A 25154-nucleotide genomic window follows, 5' to 3' on the forward strand; every position below is an offset into this window, starting at 1 on the left:
CACAGTGGACTGCCTGAGATGAACACAATTATGTTCAATTATGTGATAATCAGATATAAACACCAGAGAACCCAGGGGGAAAGAGGTATGTTAACACGATAATTGTGCTGTACTGTAAACCTATGACATAACACTTCTTTGAATATGTGTGGGAGTTTAACAACGAGAACACAAGACAAGAAGATTTTACTTTCTAAAAATCTAAGAAAATCTAAGGCAGGAAAGAAATTCAAAATGTGAAAATGACCATAAAAGCTAAAGAGTTAAATTAGTCCACATGATGAAGGAATGACGACCTTCATGTGCAGCACCCACCAAAATCAGTTTACAGTTTCTGTTCTCTTAAATTTAATTTCTGTTGCCGTCGTTTTACACACAACAGGCAGGAGCAGGCGCCATGCAAGTTTTTCCTAGATGAAAATCAGCTCATTTTGTGCTTAAACCCTTTCATATCATATGTGGTATGCACTGAACGTAGACCGACCCCGATCCATCGCTTCCTTTCCGGGCAACTCGATGCCTCATTACAGCTGAGGCCATTACAGCGGTGGAGGGATCCACACTGTCTGAGCCCAGACTTTTTCATAACACACTCCATATGTTCATGAGACGGCTCTGACCGCCACAGTTGGGGACACGGAGGTTTCCGTGCAGGGGAGAGCGAGTGGTTGGGTTGGGAGGCGAGGGTGGGGGGGGAAGGGGGATTCATATAGATGCAGAGTGGGCCTTTCATCTATGGAGGTGATGGAAATTAATCTGGAGGCCGGGCCACAATCCAAATACCAATGGAATCCACACACACACATAAACTCCACCCTCTGTGGGAATGTGGTTGCCTTCGCTCACATGCACACGAGGTGTTAAGAAATCAGTCAAAAGTGTTTTTTGAGTCTGAGCTGTGAGGTGGCATTTATCGGATCATTATGTATAAGTGAGACAACGTGTGTGTGTGTGTGTGTGTGTGCTTGTCAGTGCCAGCCCAAGCCTTTATGAGGCCCAAAGCTCAATTTGATTTGGGGGCCCCCCTCACACCACCTCGGAGTTTGACTATTATTGATACAAATGTAACACTAAAAATTGCATTAATTATAGTTGTTACAGTGTCACTCTTGTTTTTTTAACCTTAGAGGGCAGTGAAATCTCAAAAGTGGACAAGTATTAATTAGCAAAGTGAAGCCCTAGAATTAAAGTATCACCATTTTAATGACTTTTGCACCAAATGAGCAATTTTCAACTCCAAGATAAAACCATATAACTAAAAATAAACACTATTTGTTACCTCTGGTATTAACACAGATCTTATCAGTAGTCCTCATGGGGACCAAAACCACAACATCCCAATGAAGCAGAACCTAATTTCTTCAGAACTGGTTAATGATAGGGGTAAGGTGAATTGCGGTTAGGTTAAGGTTAGGGTTGGGTATTAACTGGTTATGGTTAAGGTTAGGGATGAGGTTTTGGTTAGGTTGTACAAATGATTGGAGGTCAGTGCAGTGTTTTAAGAAGAGGGTGTGTATGTGTGTGCGTGTATGTGTGTGTCCATCACTGGCGTTTGTGTCCATCAGAGTGAAGACCCAGTGGAAAGTGCAGACATGTTTGGTAAAGTGAGGACATTTCTGGAAAAGTAAAGGCCTTTGTCCATACAATTTATTTGCATGTTCACAAAGTAAACCTCAGTCATGGAGATGTTGCTGCCCAACATTACAGTTTAAACACAGAGGAATTCACGAGGTCTTCGTGAATTCCTCCGTGTTTGAATGTCATGCATGCATACCCACAATCCCTCACAACTGAAGGAAACTCCTTGTTCAGAATGTGCAAGGCTACAAATTCAACCTTTAGCCTAAAACACAAACTTTTTTATGGGTGCTTATGATGTGTTGTTTTTTTTAACACAAAATGGAAGATTAAACAAAGAAAGCAGTTGCTTTTTAATGGGACAAATATTTAGACATTGGATGTGGACACACATGCTGGACTGCTGTGTGTGATTCTAAGCTCATAGTGCTGTATGTGGTACATAAGCTTAGTGGTCACAGAAATGTAGCCGTCCTGCAAACATCATGAAACTTCATGTCATCCCTCCATGATCCGACTGTTCCAGATGGACGGCCTATTTTTGTTTAAAGTCATCAGATGACCTCTCGAATAGCCTGTATCCAAGTTTGGAATTCTACAAAACGCTGTGTTACAAGTCTGTTGAAAGAATCAAATTTATGAAGGTCATTACATAAAAAAAAGTTTCCAGTTTGTGAATCTGTACTTTGAGCGTTTTAGCTCTCTGATGTTCTTAGTTCACAAAGAATGAACACAGAGTATCTTAGAAGTTAATAAACATAAGTTCTACTGATGCAGTGAGAGCGAGTCAAGTTTCTCCTATAATAATATATTCTCCATGGCTGTGTACCATTTAAACATACAAACTATGCTGCATCTCTATGCCACAGATGGAAATCTGTGAATGCTGTTTAGATGAGCATACTGTATTACATAAATGAAAACACACAGTTAAAGAAGGGAAAATCCATGTGTATATTTTAAAAAAGAGACTTGCAGCAATCTAGTTCACTGTGACTTTTGTCTTCTGGTTGTAAATATGCATGGTTAACCACTGGCATCTCTGCTCGGGCTGGGTTCAAGTGTTGGGTCCACATGTCATGTCATTTAATCAGCAGAGTGACACTCTGCTCCTGGGAATAGAAATTAAAAAAAATAAATATACATGTAGATGAAGATACTAGCTTCTCAGAGCCTGATGATTTCCTGTTCCTTCAGGGTTGTTAAGTTTATGTGTCTTTACTTATTTAATTGGTATGAAAGTGACAGAGTAGCATGGGATTTCTTAAACAAAATTACAGAGAAAGTGTTGTTATCAAACTACAGTCACTGGTGCAGACTGCACAGAAATGCAGTTTGTTTCAGGATAACTCAATATAAGATGACTATAGCACCTCCACCTTCAAAGACTCCAAAGACAGAACTTCATTCATTCATTAATCTCCTACTGCTTTATCCTCCACATGAGGGTTGTGGCGGGCGCTGATGCCAATCCCAGCTGAAAAAGGGAGACAAACAACCATTCTGTCTCACACTAACACCTACGGTCAATTCAGAGTGTCCAATTGAGAGGAAACTGGAGATCCCGGAGAAAACCCACACACACATTGGAAGAACATGCAAACATGCAGAAATCGCGAGCCTGGGTCTTCTTGCTGCAAAGGCAAGAGTGCTGAACACTACCCCGAAACAGAACTTGTATCTATTAAATCTTCAAAAAAAGAAAAGAAAAAGAAAGAGATCCAAAAGTTGGAGGCTTTTTAAGGCTTTCTTTTCTGCAAGTCCAGTTGTGGTGGATGGATGGATCAAACACAGGACTTTCACACAGAACACTGGGCTTTGTGTCCTGTTTCGTACTTTGATTGGACTTGATTTGATTTAACTTGAACTTTTTATTTCCCTATGTGGTAGCAACAACATTGAGACTGAGTGACTGCATAGAATGAGTGGTGATGAAAGTTCACGTCGGGGCCCCAGGCAATTGCCAGCTTTGCCTACCCTGTTGCAACTTCCCATACACACACACACACACACACACACCTGAGCTAAACTGACACCATCAATATCAACAGGACAACAGAATCTTCACAGCCTGATGAGCTGGAGAAACCCATCAATCAAGATTCCCGTCCCTCTTTTTTCCAGACATTAAAATAGGTATTATATTTGACAGCATCAATGTCAAATAAATTCATGAAAGCTGAAAATTATTTGTGCTTCATTTCAGCTGAAGCTCAGCATTGAAAAAGTAGAAATGTGTTTGCCTCCTCTCGTGTCTTTGCCATCTTACTTGATCTTGATTAACTTTTCAGTATGAAAGAACGCGTAATACTTTAACCCACAGTAAAGTTCCCACAATGTTGGTTCAAGCCTATAAGCTCAACACAGATTGATGGGTTGTCACATCACAGTTGACAGAGGGAAGGTGCAAGCACAACAGCTACTACCCAAGTGAAGTGAGACTGCAGCAAACTTAAGGTTAATGAATTATCCAGGGTGAGGTAGTGGGATACCGAAATGAATGTTGAAAAATAATGGTTGGAATGTGAACCTAGAGTTGTCCTTTGAACGCTCCAGGGCTCACCTGAAGCGTTGGCCAAGTCTGGGGGAAGATATTATTTATTCACAAACACACACATATTTGTGCAGCATTCATACTGAGGACACTCACATACAGTACATAATGAGTTCCCTAGTCCCTATCCCCAACCTTAACCTTAACTAAATGCCTAAACTGAACCCAATTCTAACCCTAAACCTAAAACAAAGTCTTTAAGCTTAAAAAGACAGAATTTGAGGACCAGCCAAATGTCCTCACCTCTCCTTAAGTTTTTTGGTCCTCACAAAGATACACATATAAGAACACACACACACACACTCACAATTGTTGACAACCATGTGTTTATGTCTGTCTTTTAGTCTGATGCTGATTAAGTGGATGAGTTGAGACTTTTCCTCCAGAGAGGATCAGACCTCAGAGGAGCTCAGCTAACTCACTGGGATTTACACTCCCCCGCCCCCTCTTGTTCTCTCCCTCTCTCTCTCTCTCTCTCTCTCTCTCTCTCTCTCTCTTCACTATGTGTCTATGTCTCTCGCCACACTCCCTCCCTGCTCTCTAATCACTGTGTTGTGGTCGTGATGCTTTCTCCTCCCTCTCTTCTCCTCTCTGGGCTGGTATATATGTGTGGATGCCCTGCTTGTGTTTCAGACTGACAGAATGAATGCAGGCCTGATGGCCATATGCTGCTGAGGGACACCATGAATGAACCATGACCCCTACCTTCACACGGAACTGCTTACTAATTGGGTGATGTGCAGCATCTACAGGTGAGCTGTTATAATCAGGTAACAAGCCTACCCAGCTGTTTTATTGTAACCTGGCTAAAATAGAGAAGTCATCTTTACTTAGAGCATCTTTTCTTTTACATCACAGAGATAAGGTGTATTTTTTTCAACCCTTAGGGAGGCGGCACCCCTGGGTGTAAGAGCACATGGTGTTCAGCATCTGTTTTGGGTGCTGTAGGAAGGGGAAGGAAGGGGTGGTACTGTCCTGTCATGCCAGGAATGTTGGCTCACTTTTAAAACAATCCCCTTCACAACAAGCAGAACAATTTTGTTATGTAGGAATCGGACACACAGCAGTGCATTTTTTATGAGTGCAGTGCAACTTGCAGTTGCATTTGTTTTTCCAAAGCGCTGCACGAGTTGAGCCGTGGACATTAAACTTCTCATTTTGGTCACTCAGCTGATGACTCACAACACGTTGCTGTAAATAGTCAGAAAACCTGACAACACAGGAGGTCATGGTTTTTCGAGGGACGTCACCGAGAACGCTGAGGATCAAAGTTAAACAGAGGCAGCTATAAAAAGTTCCTTACTGTTTACAGGATCCTGTTGTTTGTCAGTCTGCCCTCCTCACAGTGTCTGGGGTTAAAGATCAAACGCTGAGCTGGGAGTCTTGATCAGGACTCAGCCTAAAGTTCTGTAGTGAAACTGCAACAGAAGGGAAGGGAGAAAACAGCTGTAATGATATGCAGAGTATGTGAGACACTTGCAGACATTGATAATTATGCCATGTTTGGTAGCTGAACATTTTAAATGACAAGAAGTCAAAGTATATTGTTGAGAAGAAAATAATTTTTTCCTTCATTCGGCTCATTTTGAAACAATTATTTTTACAGCTTTTGTAAAAATTATTACAGCTTTTGTGGGACAACATTCTTTTTCGCACTTAGTATATGTTTATTATAAGAATCTGTGAAATCAGTAAAAGTGTCTTTTATATGCATATTGACAGTAATTATAGCCAGTGGTGGCCGTGTGCCATAATGAAAAAATTCATTGCAGAAAATGGCTTCCTCATATCTTAAAGCTGAAGAAGACGTCTTGCCTTAAATGTGTCATTGTGATATCAACTAATTTTATGAAAGCCTTCCTTTCACCAAGTGTCTCTCTTGACCACCAGGAGGCAGTTTGGAGATAAATGGTGAGTCATTAGAAGTCAGAGGAACTCCAGTATTCTGTATCCAACACAATAAAGAGGAGGACAGTGTTCATCTGATATCTATGATTTTCTTCACATGCTTATTTTAAGACAAAACAACACAAGCTCTGATGAGAAGCACCTGCTCCCTTATGCATAAAGTTAAGACCTTCATATATATGTATATATATTTCTTTATTTATTTTTAAATAACTGTGCTTAGATATTCTCCTTTCTTAATAGACATTTTGCACTGTTGCCACTTTGTCGCTACCCTCCACAGAACCCAGCAGGAAGTCACTATGAATGGGTACCACTCCAAGATTGTGATACAAAGCCTGGAGAGATTACAGGCTTAGAATAAACAACAATCCTCATGCAGTCAGGAGGCTCTTTTCGAATAATATGAGAATCTGCGTAGAAATTTATTTATTTTCTGCTTCTCTCTGAGATCATCCATCTGTTTTCTTCATCTGACAGATACACCCCAAACTGAGAGATTTCTGGAGCCTCAGCACTCACCAGACTCTGGATTAGCTTTGGCTCAGCCCAGTGGAAAGATTTTAGTCTTGGTGGTTCCTACTCTCTGGTTTTTGTTTTCAGGCTCTTGTGTGAGGAACATGAATCATGACCACATTGGGTCACTATGAATGTTTGTTGAATTCTTTGCTCTGGTTAACATGGTGCAACCAGCTCTGTGTTCGACTCATGGACAGTCGTGATGCAGTCATGTTTCTGGGCAGTTCAAGAGAGTTTAGAGGATTTCAGTAGTTTGTTTTTAGCTGAAGCATCACTTGGGCCCCTCTCTGTGTGTCCTGATGTGGAACACCTACCAAACACTCAAATGAAACTGGTGGATGAACTCTTTCATACACAGTCATTTGAGTCTTTGTGGGCAGTAAAATTGTGCTCAGATATGTAGCTGCTGCCTTCACTGGATTTTAAATGATTATCAACCCTCTACAACTGGTAGCAGTTATGTGAATTAGTATGGCTTTTCTAATATCATCATTTTCCTCTACTTCCAGTAAACCAGTTCAGCTAGCAGAAGCATACATCTTGCAGGTATCCATTTACGATTTGTTAGGGGCCTGTTAAAGTATCATAAGAGGAGTGTGATATTTTTATTGCTTTAATAGCATTTAATGCTTTCACAGAGTCAGAATCGGACTCACTAAGTAGTAGTGTGACTTGGTGTTGGTGTTGGAACATACAGTATTTAAATGGCAGATGGTACATGTGAGAAAATCTGTTATTTTGGCTTCTGGCCTTCAGCCTGCCATCAGGGGTTCGGCTCGATTCCCAAACATCAAACCTGGGGACTGCCTCTTCCTCTCCTGGCATCTCTGAATGTGCTTACTGTTCTGGTTCTTTCTATCGTCTTAGAAAAGCCTCCATCAAACGGTAGACTTCATTTACCCTTGACTCCAAAATGCTTTCTTTGGCCACAAATAGTTTCATATTGAAACTGAGAGATCCTTCAAGGTTGCTGAGGTTATTGAGGCCAGCAATACAATCCTCCATGTACCAACAATAAAATGTCTTTGGTCCTCACATGACCACAACAACACAAAATCAGAAGTCAGAAATCTGTCTTCTTTCGCCCGCTTGACCTTTGCCCTGTGTCTTTGATTGGTTCATAGAGGCTCCTGAGAGGCAAAGGAACTGTCCAAACTTTAGACAGCTGTGGTTCAAATTCACCCCAGTTTTCCACCAGAGACACTGACAATTAGAGGTTCTTTCCTTCTTTCTTGTATTTGTTGAATGAGTTGAGCCACTCCACAAAAACCACAGACATCAACAAACTCTTATCTTAATCGATGCCAGACCAGCCCACGGCTCCAAGCTCCTCTGGATAAATAATTCTCTCTGACACAGAGCCAAACTTTAAACATGCACTTCAGAGTGTTTAATGTTAGCCTGCCCCCTCCAGCTGCTATCATGATAAGAACAATCAATGGGAGCACTTGAAAGCTATAATCTGGTTTATGCTTCCAGGTTGACCTAAACTGTGTTTTTTTATGCCTGTGATTACCTTTAAGTTACTCCACAATCAGACCATTATGGGGTTTCTTTCAGATTTCCAGGAGACAGTGCTTCCCTGAAACACAACAGCATGAGTTGTGTTGAAGTATGCTATGTTTTTCTCTGTCTAGCAACCTTGTGTGCTTTGATATGAAAGGTGAGTTAGAGCTCATTTCGGTAGGAATAAGTTGATTGTTGAGGTTGTTAAAATAATGTTTTAGGGATTGTGGTGCACAGTGATTGAACTGCATTTCTTTCCTTTTTTTATTCCCTGTTTTATGTTGTTTTGCAGCATAGGCAGTTATTGCAAATACTGAAACAGTGACTCTTCCACCAAAGGGACAGTAGAACAGCCAATAAGAACTCTGAACTGCCCTGTTACTGGTCACAGTCTATTGTCACAGAGTACGTTTCTTTAAGGCTACTGAGGCTAGAGGTGGCACACAGGTCTCTCAGATCACTGACTTGATGACTGAAAATATGTTGCCTACCCCTTTAAACAGTTGTCTTTCATAATAGCTGGTCAGATATCAGATTTCAAGTTCAAAGAACATCAACCTACAGTGAGGAATTTTAATCATTTTAATTAATTTTAATTGTGTCAGTTGTGTTAAACCTAAACAGGCAAAAAGCAAGTTAAAAAATAGGTCATAATCAGAAACATCTGCATCACAGTTAAAATCATGTCTGCTCTGCTCTCTGCCAGACTTCGGAAGTGGTTTCAGCTCAAACCCGCCGTACATACTTATATACATTCACTGCAACAGTGCAGTACATTCCCAATAAATTATTTCCATGCCAACAGGAAAAGACTGGCAGGATGATTACAAAGGAAACGCATTACAATGCAATCATACACAATTCACTGAAAACTGTAATTGGAAACAACACCCTGGTTACCTATAAATATTGTTGCAAGCAATTTCTAATTATTCTTAGGAACAATGTGTGCATCCTATGGTGCCATTTTTGAAAATGCTGGTATGTGTTGTAAAAGGTGAGTTACTGGTGTGGATTGTACCCGTGAACACTGTGAAAATGTTGTTGAAGGCTTATCATGTAATTAGAGTGCACACTGCAATCTAAAGTTTAATCTGAATTTTCAATTAAAGTAATATTTAATATAGTTTTCTTATCTCTTTCCCTCATTTTACACATTATGCTTCAGGTTTCCTGCTCACACAGAATCATGTTTTATGTGGAATTGAAATAACCTAAACTTTAAATTCATTGATGATTTATAGAGGTGTGATCAAGACAACATGATGTGATAACTAGATTAACAATTAAACTGTGATAGACTTTGAGATTGCTGTTCGTTCAGTTTCTTGAGGGCCCAAAATTGAGACACAGGACAACGGCAGGAATAGGATTTAAAGAGTAAAAAAAACAGTCCTACCCATGCAACTGTTGGTTTGGTTGGTCGGCAGCAGGCAGAAAATCCAAATGCAGAAAATACTCTGAGAAACACAAGAGGGCAGAATACAACAAAATAAGAGTAGCAGAAGCACTGAGACTAAATACACAAGGGCGTGGATGGATATGTATACACAGCTCAAACATTTCAGGTGTGGGAAAACAATCTCAAAAGCCAGAAAACAAGGAAAAAAAAACAGGAAGTGATGCAACAAAAGAAGCACATGGTGATTAATGTCAAAATAAAGCAATTACATGTCATTTAGCAGATGCTTTTATCCAAAGTGACTTACAATGGAATTGAGTACAATTAGCCTGGGGTGGAGTCAAACTTGCGACCATTGCGACCATGATGTCTTTCACATGAGCCACTCCACCCTAATAATTGTAATTATCACTTTTAAGTGGCAGACAATAACAGATAGGTTTTTTTTTTTTAATCTGAGAATACATCAACTACAATACACAGGATACAAGTTGATAAGTTTGAAACCTTTGTATTTATCACTTTTAAAATTAAAATTATGTGCCAGGTAAATAAGAATGCCTTTCATGAATATCAAGTCAAAACTTTCTGTTCCAATTCTAAGACTTGGCTGGCAGTATAATACGTAAACACTTCAGATGTACTCACTGATGAAGAAAGAAACACAGACTGAAAAGATTTGTCCGCCTGTGTCTACCCACTGATTGGACGTCTGGTTCAACCAGCTGAGTATGCCATGCAGAGACGCAGCAAACACTGAACCTCACTGAGACATTTGGCAGGGAAGCCTGTCATTGTGGCCTGAGGCTTCAGCTCTGGTCAGAGGAAGGCTAGCTGTGGACAGCCTGTACAATTGAAATGATCGTTCCAATTCCTGGGTGTCAAGTGACTTCCTCTCACGACCTCTAACCCTGGAGAGCCATGGAAATGAGCCGAGAGCCGAGTGTCAAAGTTCAAATATACTTACACTTATTTACAAAATATTTAATATATAAAATATGTTCTGATAGACTTTGTTGTTACTGCTTCTCAGTTTACTTTTGATTTAATATCACAGGAACATTGTTCACAGGAAAATTGTTTTTTTCAGAATTTGATTGAAATGTGTTTAACATATGACATTAATCGAACACTGCTGTCTCTGAAACAGACGGGCAGAGCAAAGTGAAAAACATGAAAACAAAACCATAACACAAATATTTGCCATGCTTAATCAACTGTAATATTTATGATCACTAATATCAGAATATTATCATACTAAGGAATGTTAAACTGTGAAAACAAACTAGTAAATAGAACATTTGACTAGTTCATCGCTTCATAAAACTTTAAAAACTTTTAAAGAAATAGATAATTGGCCAATATGTGATTTGACCTGTAACATCATTTGTCCTGTGGAGGGTTGATAATTGGTGGTGACCCAGAAATGGCATCCAACCAGCATATGGCCAAGAAGTATCAATAACCTTCTAGGGACATTTAGCATCTTGTTCTTTGTTTAAAAATTAATTAAAATTAATAATCCTGTTCTACATATATATTTGTTTTATATATTACAGATTAGAAGAGATAAGATGCCAATTATATCAGTTCAAAATAAAAACTGTCCCCTCCTATCCTCTCTGTTTCTCTCTTCAGGATGATTAACAGCAGCTCCTTCTGAAAACCCAGGATGCCTATGGTGTCAGTGGGCGGAGCATCCTCCTCCCACCATGTTGTACCTGTTGCCCTCACCTGCTCATGGCTGCTCCTGCTCTTCCATACCGTCTTTGGTCAGAAACCTGCCAAGCTGCCCTTGATAAGCAGAAAGCCCTTCATCGCTGCCTGGAATGCTCCACTGGACATGTGCACCATCAAGTACAATATAACCCCCAATCTTGACCATCTCTTCCACATCCATGGGAGCCCACGTGCTGATTGGACAGGCCAGAATGTCACTATCTTCTATGCCAACCGTCTGGGCTACTATCCTTACTACACTCCGCAGGGAAACGCTGTGCATGGCGGCCTGCCGCAGAACTGCAGCCTGGACCTGCACCTGTTGAAGGCCTTCCAGGACATCAACCACTTCATCCCTGCAGAAGACTTCCGTGGCTTGGCTGTCATTGACTGGGAGTTCTGGAGGCCTCAGTGGAGCCGTAACTGGCACAAGAAGGACATCTATCGCCAAAAATCAAGAGAACTGACGGCCAAGGCGTATGTGAATGTGACAGCCGCACAGGTGGAGGAGCTGGCGCGGCGGCGGTTCGAGAAAAGTGCCAAAGCCTTTATGCAGAGGACTGTTCAGCTAGGGACGCACCTTCGTCCTAATGGTCTCTGGGGTTTCTACCTCTACCCTGACTGCCACAACTACAACCTGCATGACCAGAACTACACAGGCTTCTGCCCGCTGCTGGAAAGCCTCAGGAATGATGAGCTGGTGTGGTTGTGGAACAGCAGCACAGCACTTTTTCCTTCTGTGGCGATCAGGAAAAGTCACACCAACAGTATCAGCAACCTGCACTTCTCCCAGCACAGGATCAGGGAGTCGCTCCGTATTGCCTCGCTGACCTCAAAGGAGTACGACCTCCCCACCTACGTGTACCTGAGGCTGGGATACAGAGACGAGGCCCTGGCCTTCCTCACCACAGTAAGCCTACTACAACTACTTGGTGGTTTGTACTATTAATATAAGTCACATGACATCATACTTTTCATTTTACTTAAACTAAAGTATTCATGTTTTTTCCATTTAACTAGAAGCCTCATAAATCACAATCAAAGTAATCAAAGCACATATAAAGATTATTTTTAAGAAAATGATATGATTTCTATAAATATCTCAAATGTGTACTTCAGTTTGTAACAATCTGTTTGCACACACAGCATAGTTTATGAAGTTACTTACCGCCATCTTATGGTGATCCAGAGAAATGCAACTCAGGAGTCACAAATACATATTTGCCATACTCCAGTGGAGTTCTGTTACGGAAATGCCAATATTAACTAGTATTAACCTCGGTCCTAATTCTAACCTTGTATGAAGTCTTTTAGCTAAAAAAACTAGTTTTCTTTGCAAGTAAATTCAGTCCCTTTCATAAAAGCTCTTTTAGTGGGTGCAATCTGAGCAGCAGTATATTATTACACCTTTAAACCAGTGACAGATGTGGCTGGAAGTTTATTCCTTTGAAATTTGTCCCTGTATTTGTGCCATTCTCCTGAATATGTATTATCTAAGAGAAGCTCCTCAAATATGGCACTAAATGCTGACTTTCACTAAGGAATAAAGTGTTCACAGGTCAAGGATTGTAGTCATAATGACAAATTATGACAAAACAACTTTTTACATCTAAATAAATTCCTTTTAAGTGAACAAGAGCATTACATTAAGTTCTTGTTTTGACAGTCATTTTGTTAGCAAATTGTTAAACCCTAGAACAGTGTTCCCTTCATTTGTTTCCTCATAGGTAAAAAATGCATGATGATGTGTGTTAGTTAGAGTGACTATGAGGTGTGATGTGTGTACCTGCTGTATGTGTTTCCTGCAGAAAGACTTGATCCACACCATCGGAGAAAGTGCTGCTCTGGGTGCTGCAGGATTCGTCATCTGGGGCGACCTGAACTTGACCTCATCCAGGGTAGGTGACCTTGGCTTGCTCTTAGATTTGCTGGGTCACAGATGAAGTCATGTCCTCCAGCTCAGGGTGCACTGATACACAGAATAATTAGATCAAGGCAGTGCTTGTTGTGTTGTCAACTTTTTTTCTGTCTCAGTCAGACTGTGTACTTTCCAGTGAAAAACAATCTTTCCTCAAGTTCCTTGATTTGTGTTGGCCTCCAGACAAAACACCGCTGTAAATACTCAGACAATAGAACGTTGACATCATGTGGTCGCTGTGTGCTGTGAAACCACTCCCAGCATTTTAAAAAAGTTTGATGCATATTGTTATGGCCTGACATTTGAATGTCAGAAGAAGTTAATCTAAAGTTGACAGCGAGACCCACAAGATTCTCATGCGTATTAGAATGTCGCTGCTTTGTGATCTGACTCACAATCTTATCTTATCTGTATCTAGCTTAATCTGGAATATACCTGATGTTCACCATCATACTAACACATAATCTTTCATCATCAGACAGGCAGTTAAAGCTGCTGTCAACAATGTCATCATCTGGCTTCTGCTTGCATTTCCCTCCCTGCAACTTACATCACCTCATAAACACATTTGTCAAAGGGGGTGATTATTTACAGACAAACAGCCTAACCTCATGAGCAGAGCTTTGTGGAATTCTGGCTCCTGGCTAGATAAAGTGTTACTGAAGACTGTAATACATTTCTCCCATTGTCAGAACCCTGTTTTCAGACATGCACTGACGTTTGGACATTTTCTGGCAATTCCTGCTAGTTCCCTAGTCAAATCTCTGTATATTGTCTGAGTGAGTGCACGTGACATTGCAGCAGCAGGAGAAACTGCGGAGGAGCTAAAGAGTGAAAGAGTGTCCTGCCTCTTGCATGCTTGATCCAGACACTATCCCCTCACCGAGATCCTCTGTCTCTGCCAGACAACAATTCACTAGTCATTATACAAATATCTGTGAAGGTCATCCAGGTGATAGTTTCAGAACTGAAGAAGCCTTTTGGATGAGAGGTAAAAAGCCTTCAACTTCACTCAAGCAAGAAGTCCAGTTGTCTACAGCTACAGTAACTACTGAAGATAACCTTATCCAAAGTTCATGTCTAAAACTGCTTGAGAAATCCAAGTCACAAACTTTCTAGATCAGTACAGGCTGTTAATCATGTATTCTATAAACTATTTCACTGAAAGCAGCGTTAAAGCTGAAATAATTAGTGGACTAAACCATTTTCTCATCATACAAATAATGTCTGTGATGTATTGTTTTGTTACCACAGTCAAACTGCAGCAAAGTGAAAGCCTTCCTGAGCCACCGCCTGGGTCAGTACATCATCAATGTGACAAGAGCTGCTGAGGTCTGTAGTGACTTCCTGTGCCAGGGGAATGGCCGCTGCGTCCGCCGAGACCCCCGCGCCCCCCATTACCTCCACTTGAGCAGGGGCAGCTACCACATCCGTCCCTCTGGCAATGGGGACTTTGCTGTGACCGGGTGGCACTCCCAACATGAACTGCAGCTGCTGACTGAGAGGTTTCGCTGCCACTGCTACGAAGGCCATGAGGGTGAAAGCTGCGACAGCGCTAACAAAGTGAAGGAGGACGACGAGCTGTGGAGGGAGGGGGAGGAGGACGAGCAGGAGAGGAAGAGGACAGAGTGGGAGTACGAGCAGGATGAACAACGGGACACAGCCGAGAGTGCCGCAACCAAAACAGGCTTTAGTCTTTACATGATGTTGATGATGCTCCTGTTGAACTTATCTCTAGCAAAAACAGTTGTATGATGTTCTCTTACTCAAGGAGTCATTTTCCAGAATGCTTGTGTAGAGATGACACATTGACAACATGCTGGCTGTGTGTGGAAACAAAGCTGGATGTTGAATTGAATACTTGATGTACAGTAGCTGTTTGACTTTGAGTGTAACACAGCAGCATCATGTTGATCAGAGCTGACACTTCTTATTTTGCTGTCAGTTAATGTGTTCATAGTTTCTTTCAGTCATTTTTACCTAGTTCAAGTCAACTGGATCATTGCCTGTGGTTTAACACTATAAGTCTGGTCTTGTTCACAGATCTTTCCAGCAGTGCAGGTTGTTGTAAGATGACTCACAAAAATGTTAACTCTTGAATGGATATTACTTCAACTGATGTCGCAAACATTCACTCCTATGATAAACAGATTGTGAAATCGGGCACACAGAGAACCACTTATGTACCACACATGTAACCATTTATTCTCTATTTAATTTTGTAGCACTTTTGAAGCTTAAGGACAAGTGAATTATTTTAGACATATAAGAGTACAGATTTTTTTTAACTGGAGTAACAAAAAAAACCACATGCCCTAACCCCCAAAATTAATCATCGAGCAGCACTGAGTCCAAACAGTTAGTAGATTGATGTAAATAAAACTACAGTACATGGTAAAAAATAAGCAATTATAGGGAATATTATCATAACATATTCAGTTAATTCCATCTAATAAAGACACATTAAAAGCTGCAGTGGAGCCAGCTGATCTCACACTGAGCATGAGGCAGTTCCACAAAGTCCCAGCTAAAATATTTTGATCAGGTGATCTTAGGAGCCTGGCTGACCTCTACGAGGTTAAACGAATGGCCTTGCTGGCTGTAACTTTAAACTATTTACCATAGCGATGAGGAAGTGATATCAGTCTTTGACTGTGAAAAAGCAAACAAGTGTAGCCTGCTTCTGAATATGTAAAAAGTTGTTTGTTCAAAACTCACCCTGCTGCTGAATGGAAGGGAAACGTTTTAAAAGATTGGTGGTTATTGTAGAATGAATATGATCTGTTTGAAAGTAACAAATGTGTTCTCGAGAAACACATGACGCTTCCTTTGTAATGCGTATTGCCAACTACTGCATGTAAAAAGTGTTTGAGTGAGTCAGGTTTAGCAATAAAAAAAAAAGTTTGACTTGATAATGAGCTGAGGATCAGAGCATAGAGATCACACTTTTTATCTTTAAATAAACTCAAGAGGCAGCTGGCGTTTCCACATGACAGTTTCCAGCCTATTCAGTTGTAATCAAACCACATTGGTTCGGACAGGTCCCAGAAGAGGAACTACTGACAGCTACAGTCATGTCTTGGGTATAGTGACAACACGTAATTTCTAAAATCCCCTTTACTTCATAATAGTAATCATTAACTTTAACTAAAGTTTTCCTGGAAAACAATAAAGAAAAATGTAGGTGCTTGAAGCCCTTTAAATACTAAAAACATAAACAAAAGGACAAAAATGCATCAGACTGAACCTAACTGTCATTTCTACCTACACAGTTCATTATGACGATGTTTGCCAATATGTTCAGGATCAAATGGACCCAAGCTTTAATAACAACAATGGCAGCTCGTGAAGAGGTAAGAATATATGCTGCTATAGCAGTAATATAACAACTGGAGGGGATTTATTTACTAAAAGAAGAACAAAAGTAAGAAACAAAGGCTTCACAATTAACCAAACAATTAACCATAATTAACCAAACAACCATTTGGTTAACAACAATTAACCAAACAACCATGATGTGTCACCTCTCTTTTTCCAAACAGTCTCCATTTAAGCCACCCCACATGGTTCTGATGGGACAGGCTAACTTTTAAAAGCTTCATAGTTGGACTTATTGTAGATGTACAACCTTTTACGAAACCAAAGGTAACATAGCCATACATTCGTAATGTATGTAGAGAGACAATCGCGGAATTCGGTTTTTGATATTTTTGAAGATTTAATTCTGATGGCATGAAACCTCTGAACAATAAGCTGTTGACTGACTTTGTACTCTTGCTTTCCCAATACTGAAATGCAGCTTGCCAGGAAGCACCACATGTTGAGCCTGTTTTAGAAGTGGCTGGCACACATTGTGGGTGTTATTGATTTTTATCAGATTTTTTTAATAAGATGATAATGTTTGCTTTTCAATGACTGCATCAAAGTTACTGTTACAATAGAACTCAGATCAACAGGGTGTTTTTTTTTATTTCATCTCAGTGTGGCTAACAAGCAGCTACTATCTCTGAAGCTGATGAACAGTACTGTAGATATGACGAAACACTGTACAGCATGGAAAACATGGCACATACTGAATTTTAAAACATGACTCAGAGGCTCATAAAGTGTTAATGCCTACTTCTTAAAATACAGCAGTATAAAATGTTGTCCAAATTCAACACAGAGCAGAGATCGATGGAATTCTGATTTGGGTTGTGTCAATCACATCTTATTACAGGTTCTTTTAAGTAAAGCACACATGTGTCATGAGTCTGTGTGACACTGGTTTAAAATGAGTAGAAGCCATGTTTAGGTCTGAAGAGATAAACTTCTCTCATGATGGTTATTTTTTTGTTTTTCCTCTGAAGATTGTAAACACAATATGCAAAGAACTATGCAACACACATAAAATGTTACCTGAATGTAAATGCACTACAAATAAAGACTTTACTTCAGTATCCATGAATGTTTCTGTTTCTATTTATCAGCACATGCCAAGGCAGGATGCCAGGTGAGCTGTGAGCTGCTCAGACCTGGTATTCACATCCATCCTCAGTGATCTGATCATGACCAGATCCTGCTCCAATGCATCCTGAATGTGGCCTCAGATCCAATCACACAGGGTGCATTTATCTGTAATCCTGAGCATGTAAAAATTTTGCAAACAGTCATGTCCTTAGTGACCTTAGTGCTCACTGGAGACGCTCCCAGGTCGCATTGTAACGCCATGTGTGAACAGTCCTACTTCACACAATCTGGGTGGAATTGGTTCACTGCGGATGGATGTTAGTTCCAGGTCGGAACTAGGCCATCGGAACAACTTGCAACAACAAGACTCAGCAACATGAGTGGAGACGCTTCACAAGAGCACCAGTGTGCTTTTCACAGCCAAAACAACAAGTCTGGAAACATTAATCACATCGCAACAGGTTTCTGTCCAAAACAAGAGGAAGAGGTGTGGACACAGAGATTAAAGTCTGCTTTGTCATCTATGATGACACATGAATAAACCCACATGTCAAAAAAAGAAGAAAAAAAAAAACAACAAAAAAACTGAGACATTTTCATCCGAAGACAGACACTTCTTTGCCACTCCCTATATAATTATCCTCCAAATGTTTGAGAAAATGTTGTGCGAGTAAACCTTGTCAAATAATAAGGTCAGCCCGACTCAGCCATTAAAACCAAAGACGTGTCATAACAAAAATGAACAAAGGACGATCAATGAGTCAAAAATGAGCCATCAGTGAAGAGGACAACATACAAAGTACATGACAAGAAAAGCATTCACACAAAGATATGTAGTGCATGTGCATGTAAGACATGTGGTGTTTAGGTCAACTAAACCCCACTGTCCCAGGGGGAGGCTGCAACAGATGGGTTATATGTCACATGCATGTCCCACTGGAAGCTCAGGATATTTTCTCAGAAGGTATGACATGAGACTTTATTGTCTCCAGCAAAGCATGAGTTCAGGTGGTTCAAGATCTTCAGGTGACACTTTGAAATGTTCCAACACACACAGGAGGAGCAAGGATGCTTCAGGATAATGTCTGTCTTTGGGTGACCTTCTACACACCAGAGAATGCCAGGATTATTTATTGGTTATAGATCAGCCCTTTATACTATAAAGAAACATATTTTCCTGCAAGCATCTGGATCTCACAGTGAATGTGGTCTTATTTGGTGTATCAAATATCCTGTTTGTGACTATTTTAAATCCGGCCACACCCCAAGGTCCTGTCACATTTTTTACTTAAAAAAAAAACCTGAATCTAAGACTCAAATTTCAGTGTTATTAGATGTATGATATGGCTCTTGTCAGTCTCCTACAGGTAGGACACGGACATAGCCCACTTTCAGCTGCCTCCAGTTCTGTTATCAGTTCCAGAATTTGTGCCAGGCAAGTGCTCTGGAGATTAACATTAAAAAGCCCAAAGACATGAATATATGCAGTAAATAATAGAGCTGCAACTAACGATTATTTTCATAATCGATTAATCTGTCGATTATTTTCTCGATTCATCGATTAATCCTTTGGTCCATAAAATATCAGAAAACCTTAAAAAATGTTGATCGGTGTTCGTCAAACCTGGAAATGATGATGTTCTCAAACGTCTTGTTTTGTCCACAAACCAAAATGATTAACTGACTTCTTTGTTAGCAAGAGCAAGAAATGAAGAAAAATACTCACATTTAAGAAGCTTAAACAATTAGAAATATTGTTTTAATCATGAAAAAAGCTTCAAACCGATTAATCGATTATCAAAATAGTTGACAATAAATTGTTTCAGCTCTAATAAATAATATATACCAAATTGATGTCAAACCTTATAATTATAGGGTACACTGTTGAAAAGGTTAGACATTTAGGTTACATTATATTTGTCACTTTTTACATTTTAAAGACTTAATTGTATAGATATTGTGTTTTTAGAAAAGTAATACTGAGGTTATACCTCTTAAGAAATCTAAAGGACTTCGGAATGAGCCAGAAAGTTCTCAAGATGGTGCACAAGAAGTTACACAGTCCAAAATGGTTAATAGATTCAGCAAAATCCAAAATCTAAAATGATATACAACAGGTGCAGCTTATGGCATGCACTGTACATGCTGAGCATCAAAAAGAAAACTTGACATCACAAGTGATCTGTCTCATCCACTGCACTCCCAATTTGAACTGCTTCCTGTGTTTTAGACTCCCATGATCCACAAACAATGCCAACACGAAATGTTTTTGTGCCAAGTGCAACAATAGTTTGATTGTTAATTATGCAATTGTTACTTTGTAATTGAACTCCAATCTCTGTGTTCAGTTGTCACTGCCATTCTTTTTAAGCTGCTGTTTGTTGGCATTTGTAATTTACGGTTGTCGTTAAAAGTGTTGTTGTTTGTGTTTGTGATTTATGTCTTGTTTTTTATGTGGAGTCAGAGACAATGTCCCACATTCTTAACAAAGTTTAACCTAACCTAACCTAGCCTAACCATAAGTCTATGTTGAGTTATGTAATCAGCCAGTATGTGTATTCATGGAAATTAAAAGCTGTCTTCAGTCTACAATTTGCAAGAAAACGTTGGGCTCAGATGACACTGAGCAGATGGCTATCTTTGTGTGAAAGTGTGAAAACTGTTTTTTTTTTCTGCCATATGAGACAGCAAATACAAACAGAGAAGTTCAGAAAGAGTGATCAGTCCTTCACAGGCTCCTGAAGAGAGCAGCAGGTAAGAAATTATGATATGTTAATACCGTCCCACTTTTTTAACAGATGAAGTGCTCAAGTTTTGGTGATTTTTGTCGTTGATATTATTATTCTGCCTCTGGTCTTTGTGACCAGAAAAAAAGTAATATGATTTGTGTTGTGTAAATTATTTGCATAAGACATGATGTTAAATGAACTATGAAAGAGATACATTGAGGATGTTAATGTAATATCTCCTGAATTTGAAGTATTTGCATGTGAAGAAGTGAGAAATTACAATACTGCACCAGCAGTGTAAACTTGCTGTCACTGTTTAATATTGTGTGATTGAGCCTTATTTGTTTCTTTGTCTACAGTTGTCACAATGGCCACACCACGCTTGTTCTGCGTTGTCCTTTGTATCGTAAGAGCTAGTGCCACCATCCTTGCCCTGCCAACTACTGAGCCACCGCTGATCCATGACCACCCCTTTGTGGTCATATGGAACGCCCCTACTGAGCAATGTCAACAGCTAGAAATCCCACTGGACACAGCAGCCTTCCAAGGAGTAACCACGCCTGCTGCCAAGCCTGGTCAGTTCCTCACAATCTTCTATGAGGACCACCTTGGCCTCTACCCTAAAGTCAACACCATAAAGCACAAACTCTACAGAGGAGGAGTCCCCCAAAATGGCAACCTGACAGAGCATCTTGCCAAGGTGCAAAGTCAAATAGACCGCTACATCTACCAAGATTCTTCTCCTGGGCTGGTTGTCATCGACTGGGAATCCTGGCGCCCCCTGTGGGACCAGAACTGGGGATCCAAACGTATTTATCAGAAACTGTCCATCTCTCACGCACTGCAGGTGGCCCCATTTTTATCATCAAAGCAAATTTCCAAACTGGCTAAGAACCAGTTCCAGCAAGCTGGCCGGCGCTTCATGGAGAAGACCATCAGCCTTGGCACTGATGAACGTCCGAGCCACCGCTGGGGCTTCTACCTGTTCCCTGATTGCTACAACTATGACTGGAAGAAGCCTGACTATACAGGAGAGTGTTCCACAAAGGCCCAGAAGCAGAACAATCAGATGATGTGGCTGTGGAAGCGCAGCACTGCCCTCTTCCCCTCAATCTACCTCCACCTCACTCTGAGGAATTCCCCCAAGGCTGCTCTTTATGTCCGCAACCGTGTTCAGGAGGCTATGAGGGTGGCGGCGCTGCCTAAACGTCCATATACAGTACCAATCTATGTTTACTCCAGGCTGTTGTACAGACATCAGACCAAGGAGTTCCTGAGTTTGGTGAGACAATATGATCCCTATAATGTACACACGTTGCTTTTTAAATTTGAAAATGAAGTTGGCAGTGTTCTTCACTTCAGATGTATTTAGGTTCTTCTAAAATTTCAGACATATTTGCATGGAGGTTATGAACCTGATAACCTTTCTGAATTACATCCACCCCAACGCATCTTTCTTTTAACAGACAAGGGCAGGGTAAGAGCTGTAGAAGCAGGTGGATTAAAACATTTTAACAACGCAAGATAGGTTCAAGATGCATATGGAAAGTAATTTGAGAAAGAACAACCGTTTACAAGCCTTGGGGTAATCTGGCCTGTGATGAGACATTGACCAATCATAGAGCATTTCAGAAAGAGAAGGTGCTTTCATTGGCTATTCTACTACAACTATGCTTGCAGGTCCCTTCAGTTTGCTCAATCATTGGCAGTTAAAGCCTACATATAAAATATGCGTCAGTATCAGTAGAGACGTTCAGAGATGGAGATATTGCCTGGAGTCGTCCATCTGAAAACAAAGCACCTGTCCATGGTAGCTTACAGCAATCTCTATAGGACATAGTGGAAGCTTATGAAATAAACAATGACAAGGGACGTCCTTTGTGGTATGCGAATGCTACAATAGTTCCCTGATGCCCTTATAGACGAGGGGGGTCAACCTGGATCTTTAAATTGTGTTCTAGTTCATGTACAATGCACTGGCTGTCTTGTCTTAGCTTAAGACACTTTCTAGAATGTTTTTTAGAAGCTCAGTCTGTATAAGTTGATCTTTAAAACTGTCATCTTTCAGAGAGACCTGGTGAGCACTGTGGGAGAGTCAGCAGCTTTAGGAGCTTCCGGGGTCATAATGTGGGGAGGAACCCAAGACTACAACAATAAGGTAACCACAGTTATGTAAAGTTCAATCACTAGTATACTGGTCTGCTCCCAGTGAATTCTTTATGCTGACATACTATTGTGAATGTGGCGCACATACAGTATAAGATAATATGTACTGTTTTTAGTTCCAAAAGTTTCCTTTTTTTCTGATATTTTGTCTGACTGTAAGAAAATGTTTTCTTGGCCAAAGAAGAGAAACCAGATAGAAGGAAGGAAGGTTATGATGCCACCACAATAAACTGCTGTGTAATACATCAACAGGAAGATACTGGACCATGCTTTGAGCAGAGGAGGAACTGCTATGTCACTGAATTATCTGTTATCTCTGTCGACAGATGTGTGAAAGAACGATGTGAAATTCTTCTGTATGTTTTTTTTCACTTGATAAATAATTCTTTAGCTCTAAAAAATATATACAATAACAACGTTATTCTTTTCATTTACCAGTGAAACAAATTACTAAAGATCCATATTTATTCTATGTTTCTTTTATTTTTTTCTTAGATGGATCAGTGTTTCCATATCAACTGTCACCTGAAATGTATTAATCCTGTTTGGACTTTTCTTTCCACTCTAATAAAGTCTAACCTGTAAACTTCACCCTCTTCCTGCAGGCTGCCTGTCATTCTCTTTCTGAATACCTGACATCGACCTTCAACCCTTACATCGTTAATGTGACAGCAGCCGCCATGCTCTGCAGCGAGGTACTGTGTCAAGGAAAAGGCCGCTGTGTCAGGAAAAACTACAACTCCACCCACTACCTGCACCTGAATCCCACCTACTTCAAAATCCTACACACTGAGAGGAAGTATGTGGCCATTGGTTTACCCTCCGCCACCGACCTTGAAACTTGGGCTGAAAACTTCACTTGTCAATGCTACGCAGGATCGAGCTGTTCTCCACAACTGTTAAAGCCAAATGGAATTAAAACGATTTGGGTTTAAACTGTAAGGAGAATGTTTTCTCCTGCTGACCCACAGATTTGATCATGTTATTATTTACACAATTAAAATTGACCAGAAAACTTGTGGGGGAAAAAAATCTACATTTTGCAAGTTACGTCCTAAAAGTGACACTAGTCTTTCTAAAGTGATACAAAGTTAAAAAAAAAACCAAAAGGTGCTAAATAGTAATATTTCTTGCACTGAATTAAACACAGCAATGTCAAGACAGAAACGATTTTTAATCTGAAATTATTGACTACTCAGTCAAGTCTTGATAAGTTCTAGTAGTTGAGAGTTTTTGTTTGAAAGATGCATCAAGTTCTTTAATCACTTTTGGATTTTCTTGAAACTGTAACTATAAAATGTGAGTGGGAAATTAGGTAGATTGGCTAAAAAGGTGCATGACTTAGTTGCAAGTTCAACTAAAATAAAATAAGCATTTTGTTCCCTGTACATAACCAAGCAGGAATTTGATAACAAAATAACCTGCATGAAAAGTTTAGTAAAATCTTCACAAGATCAGAACATCAAAAGACCGAACCTGATGCCACAAGGAGGCTAAAGAGGATTTAGGCACCTCAGTTGTATTTTTCTCCTTTCTTAAGCCTTATGCCTCTATGAAACCATAACAACAAAAATAGAGGCCTAGATACACATGTCTAAAATACCACACTGTCCGACTGAATCAGATGGTCGGCTACAATATTTATCTGCTACTTTAATGTTCTTTTTTTTACATACTCTAGTTACTGTGTATATAGATGTGAAACAGTAGTCCAATGTTGCTATCCAGCCTTTCTGAAGGTACACAATGGTTGAATCAATAATTAATTTTATTCAATGAAAAAAAATTTAATCTTTTAAAGCCCATTTCTGTCTCTCTATTCTGGTACCAGGCCTACAACCTAAATTCAGAATGTATTTGGATACTGTAAATAATCCCAACTGTTTCATATCAGTCACACAATCAAAAAAATGTTGTTGCCCCCTTTTGTTGTCTGGCTGATGTTAGAGGTGGGCAATTAATACAAACGATGTTGAGCACCATTCTGTGATTCTGTTGAAATTCTGAAATGATGGTAACATGCACATTTTGACTTGTCTAGGCAATTTACAAAACTCAGGTGCAGGTAACAACATCAGTGATTGGATATGTTCCATGTAGCTGTGTCAGTTAGCTGACGTGTACAGATCAGGGCCTTGGCAATTGCACACCAAGATTACTTGCACTCATTATGATGCCATTATAAATAATAGCAGTATAATTTACTCTTGTCAAACTGAGGCATGAATGTATCTCCCTGTTTGACAAAAGACTAGCTTAGAGGAATTCTGGGGTTGCTATGATTGATTTACACCAGTCAGGTAAGTACCAGAGGCCCAGTATGAGATCAGTGCAGATAGTGATAAGGTGTTAACTTCAGAGAAAAAATTCCTCCTTCCTCATTATCTTTGTTTTTGTCCTGACATGTTGCTTGGGATGTTGATGTCCTTGTTTAGCTAATATTTAATCTATTTTGCCTTTTTTTTGTACAAAACATTTTGTACAAATTTTGACATGGATGTTAAGCAATACATCCACTAGAGGGCAACACAGAATCGAGAGATTCTAAGGAGACAACAAACACGGCAATGGTGGAGGTTGACATACTGTAATGTACCTTAATAAAAAAAATAGTAAAAAATTTAAGTGGATTACAGACAGAAGGCCCTGTCCATTTACGCATACATGTCATGTTAAAAAATAAACGATTTGGAAGATGTTGTGTTC

At 40.0% G+C, this 25154-nt stretch overlaps 2 protein-coding genes and 1 long non-coding RNA gene across 3 annotated transcripts; 2 read left to right on the forward strand and 1 right to left on the reverse strand.

Annotated features, from left to right (window-relative positions):
- Positions 1-4745: 4745 nt before the first annotated feature.
- On the forward strand, positions 4746-15422 carry LOC122776000 (hyaluronidase-4). The gene is made up of 4 exons (XM_044036296.1): positions 4746-4884; positions 11106-12096; positions 12995-13084; positions 14359-15422. The coding sequence occupies exons 2-4, from the start codon at positions 11140-11142 to the stop codon at positions 14857-14859; spliced, it is 1548 nt and encodes a 515-aa protein (XP_043892231.1). The 5' UTR covers positions 4746-4884; positions 11106-11139; the 3' UTR covers positions 14860-15422.
- On the reverse strand, positions 5444-13019 carry LOC122776003. Its single transcript, XR_006361154.1, has 3 exons — positions 12973-13019; positions 9465-9525; positions 5444-5550 (listed from the first exon to the last, which is right to left on the reverse strand). It is a non-coding gene; the product is annotated as an uncharacterized LOC122776003 (long non-coding RNA).
- Positions 15423-20158: 4736 nt separating the features above from the next.
- On the forward strand, positions 20159-25146 carry LOC122776002 (hyaluronidase PH-20-like). The gene is made up of 4 exons (XM_044036298.1): positions 20159-20307; positions 20642-21564; positions 22351-22440; positions 23054-25146. The coding sequence occupies exons 2-4, from the start codon at positions 20650-20652 to the stop codon at positions 23381-23383; spliced, it is 1335 nt and encodes a 444-aa protein (XP_043892233.1). The 5' UTR covers positions 20159-20307; positions 20642-20649; the 3' UTR covers positions 23384-25146.
- Positions 25147-25154: the final 8 nt, after the last annotated feature.

Source organism: Solea senegalensis, linkage group LG10, assembly GCF_019176455.1.
Source record: "Solea senegalensis isolate Sse05_10M linkage group LG10, IFAPA_SoseM_1, whole genome shotgun sequence".
In the NCBI taxonomy this organism is placed as follows: Eukaryota; Metazoa; Chordata; class Actinopteri; order Pleuronectiformes; family Soleidae; genus Solea; species Solea senegalensis.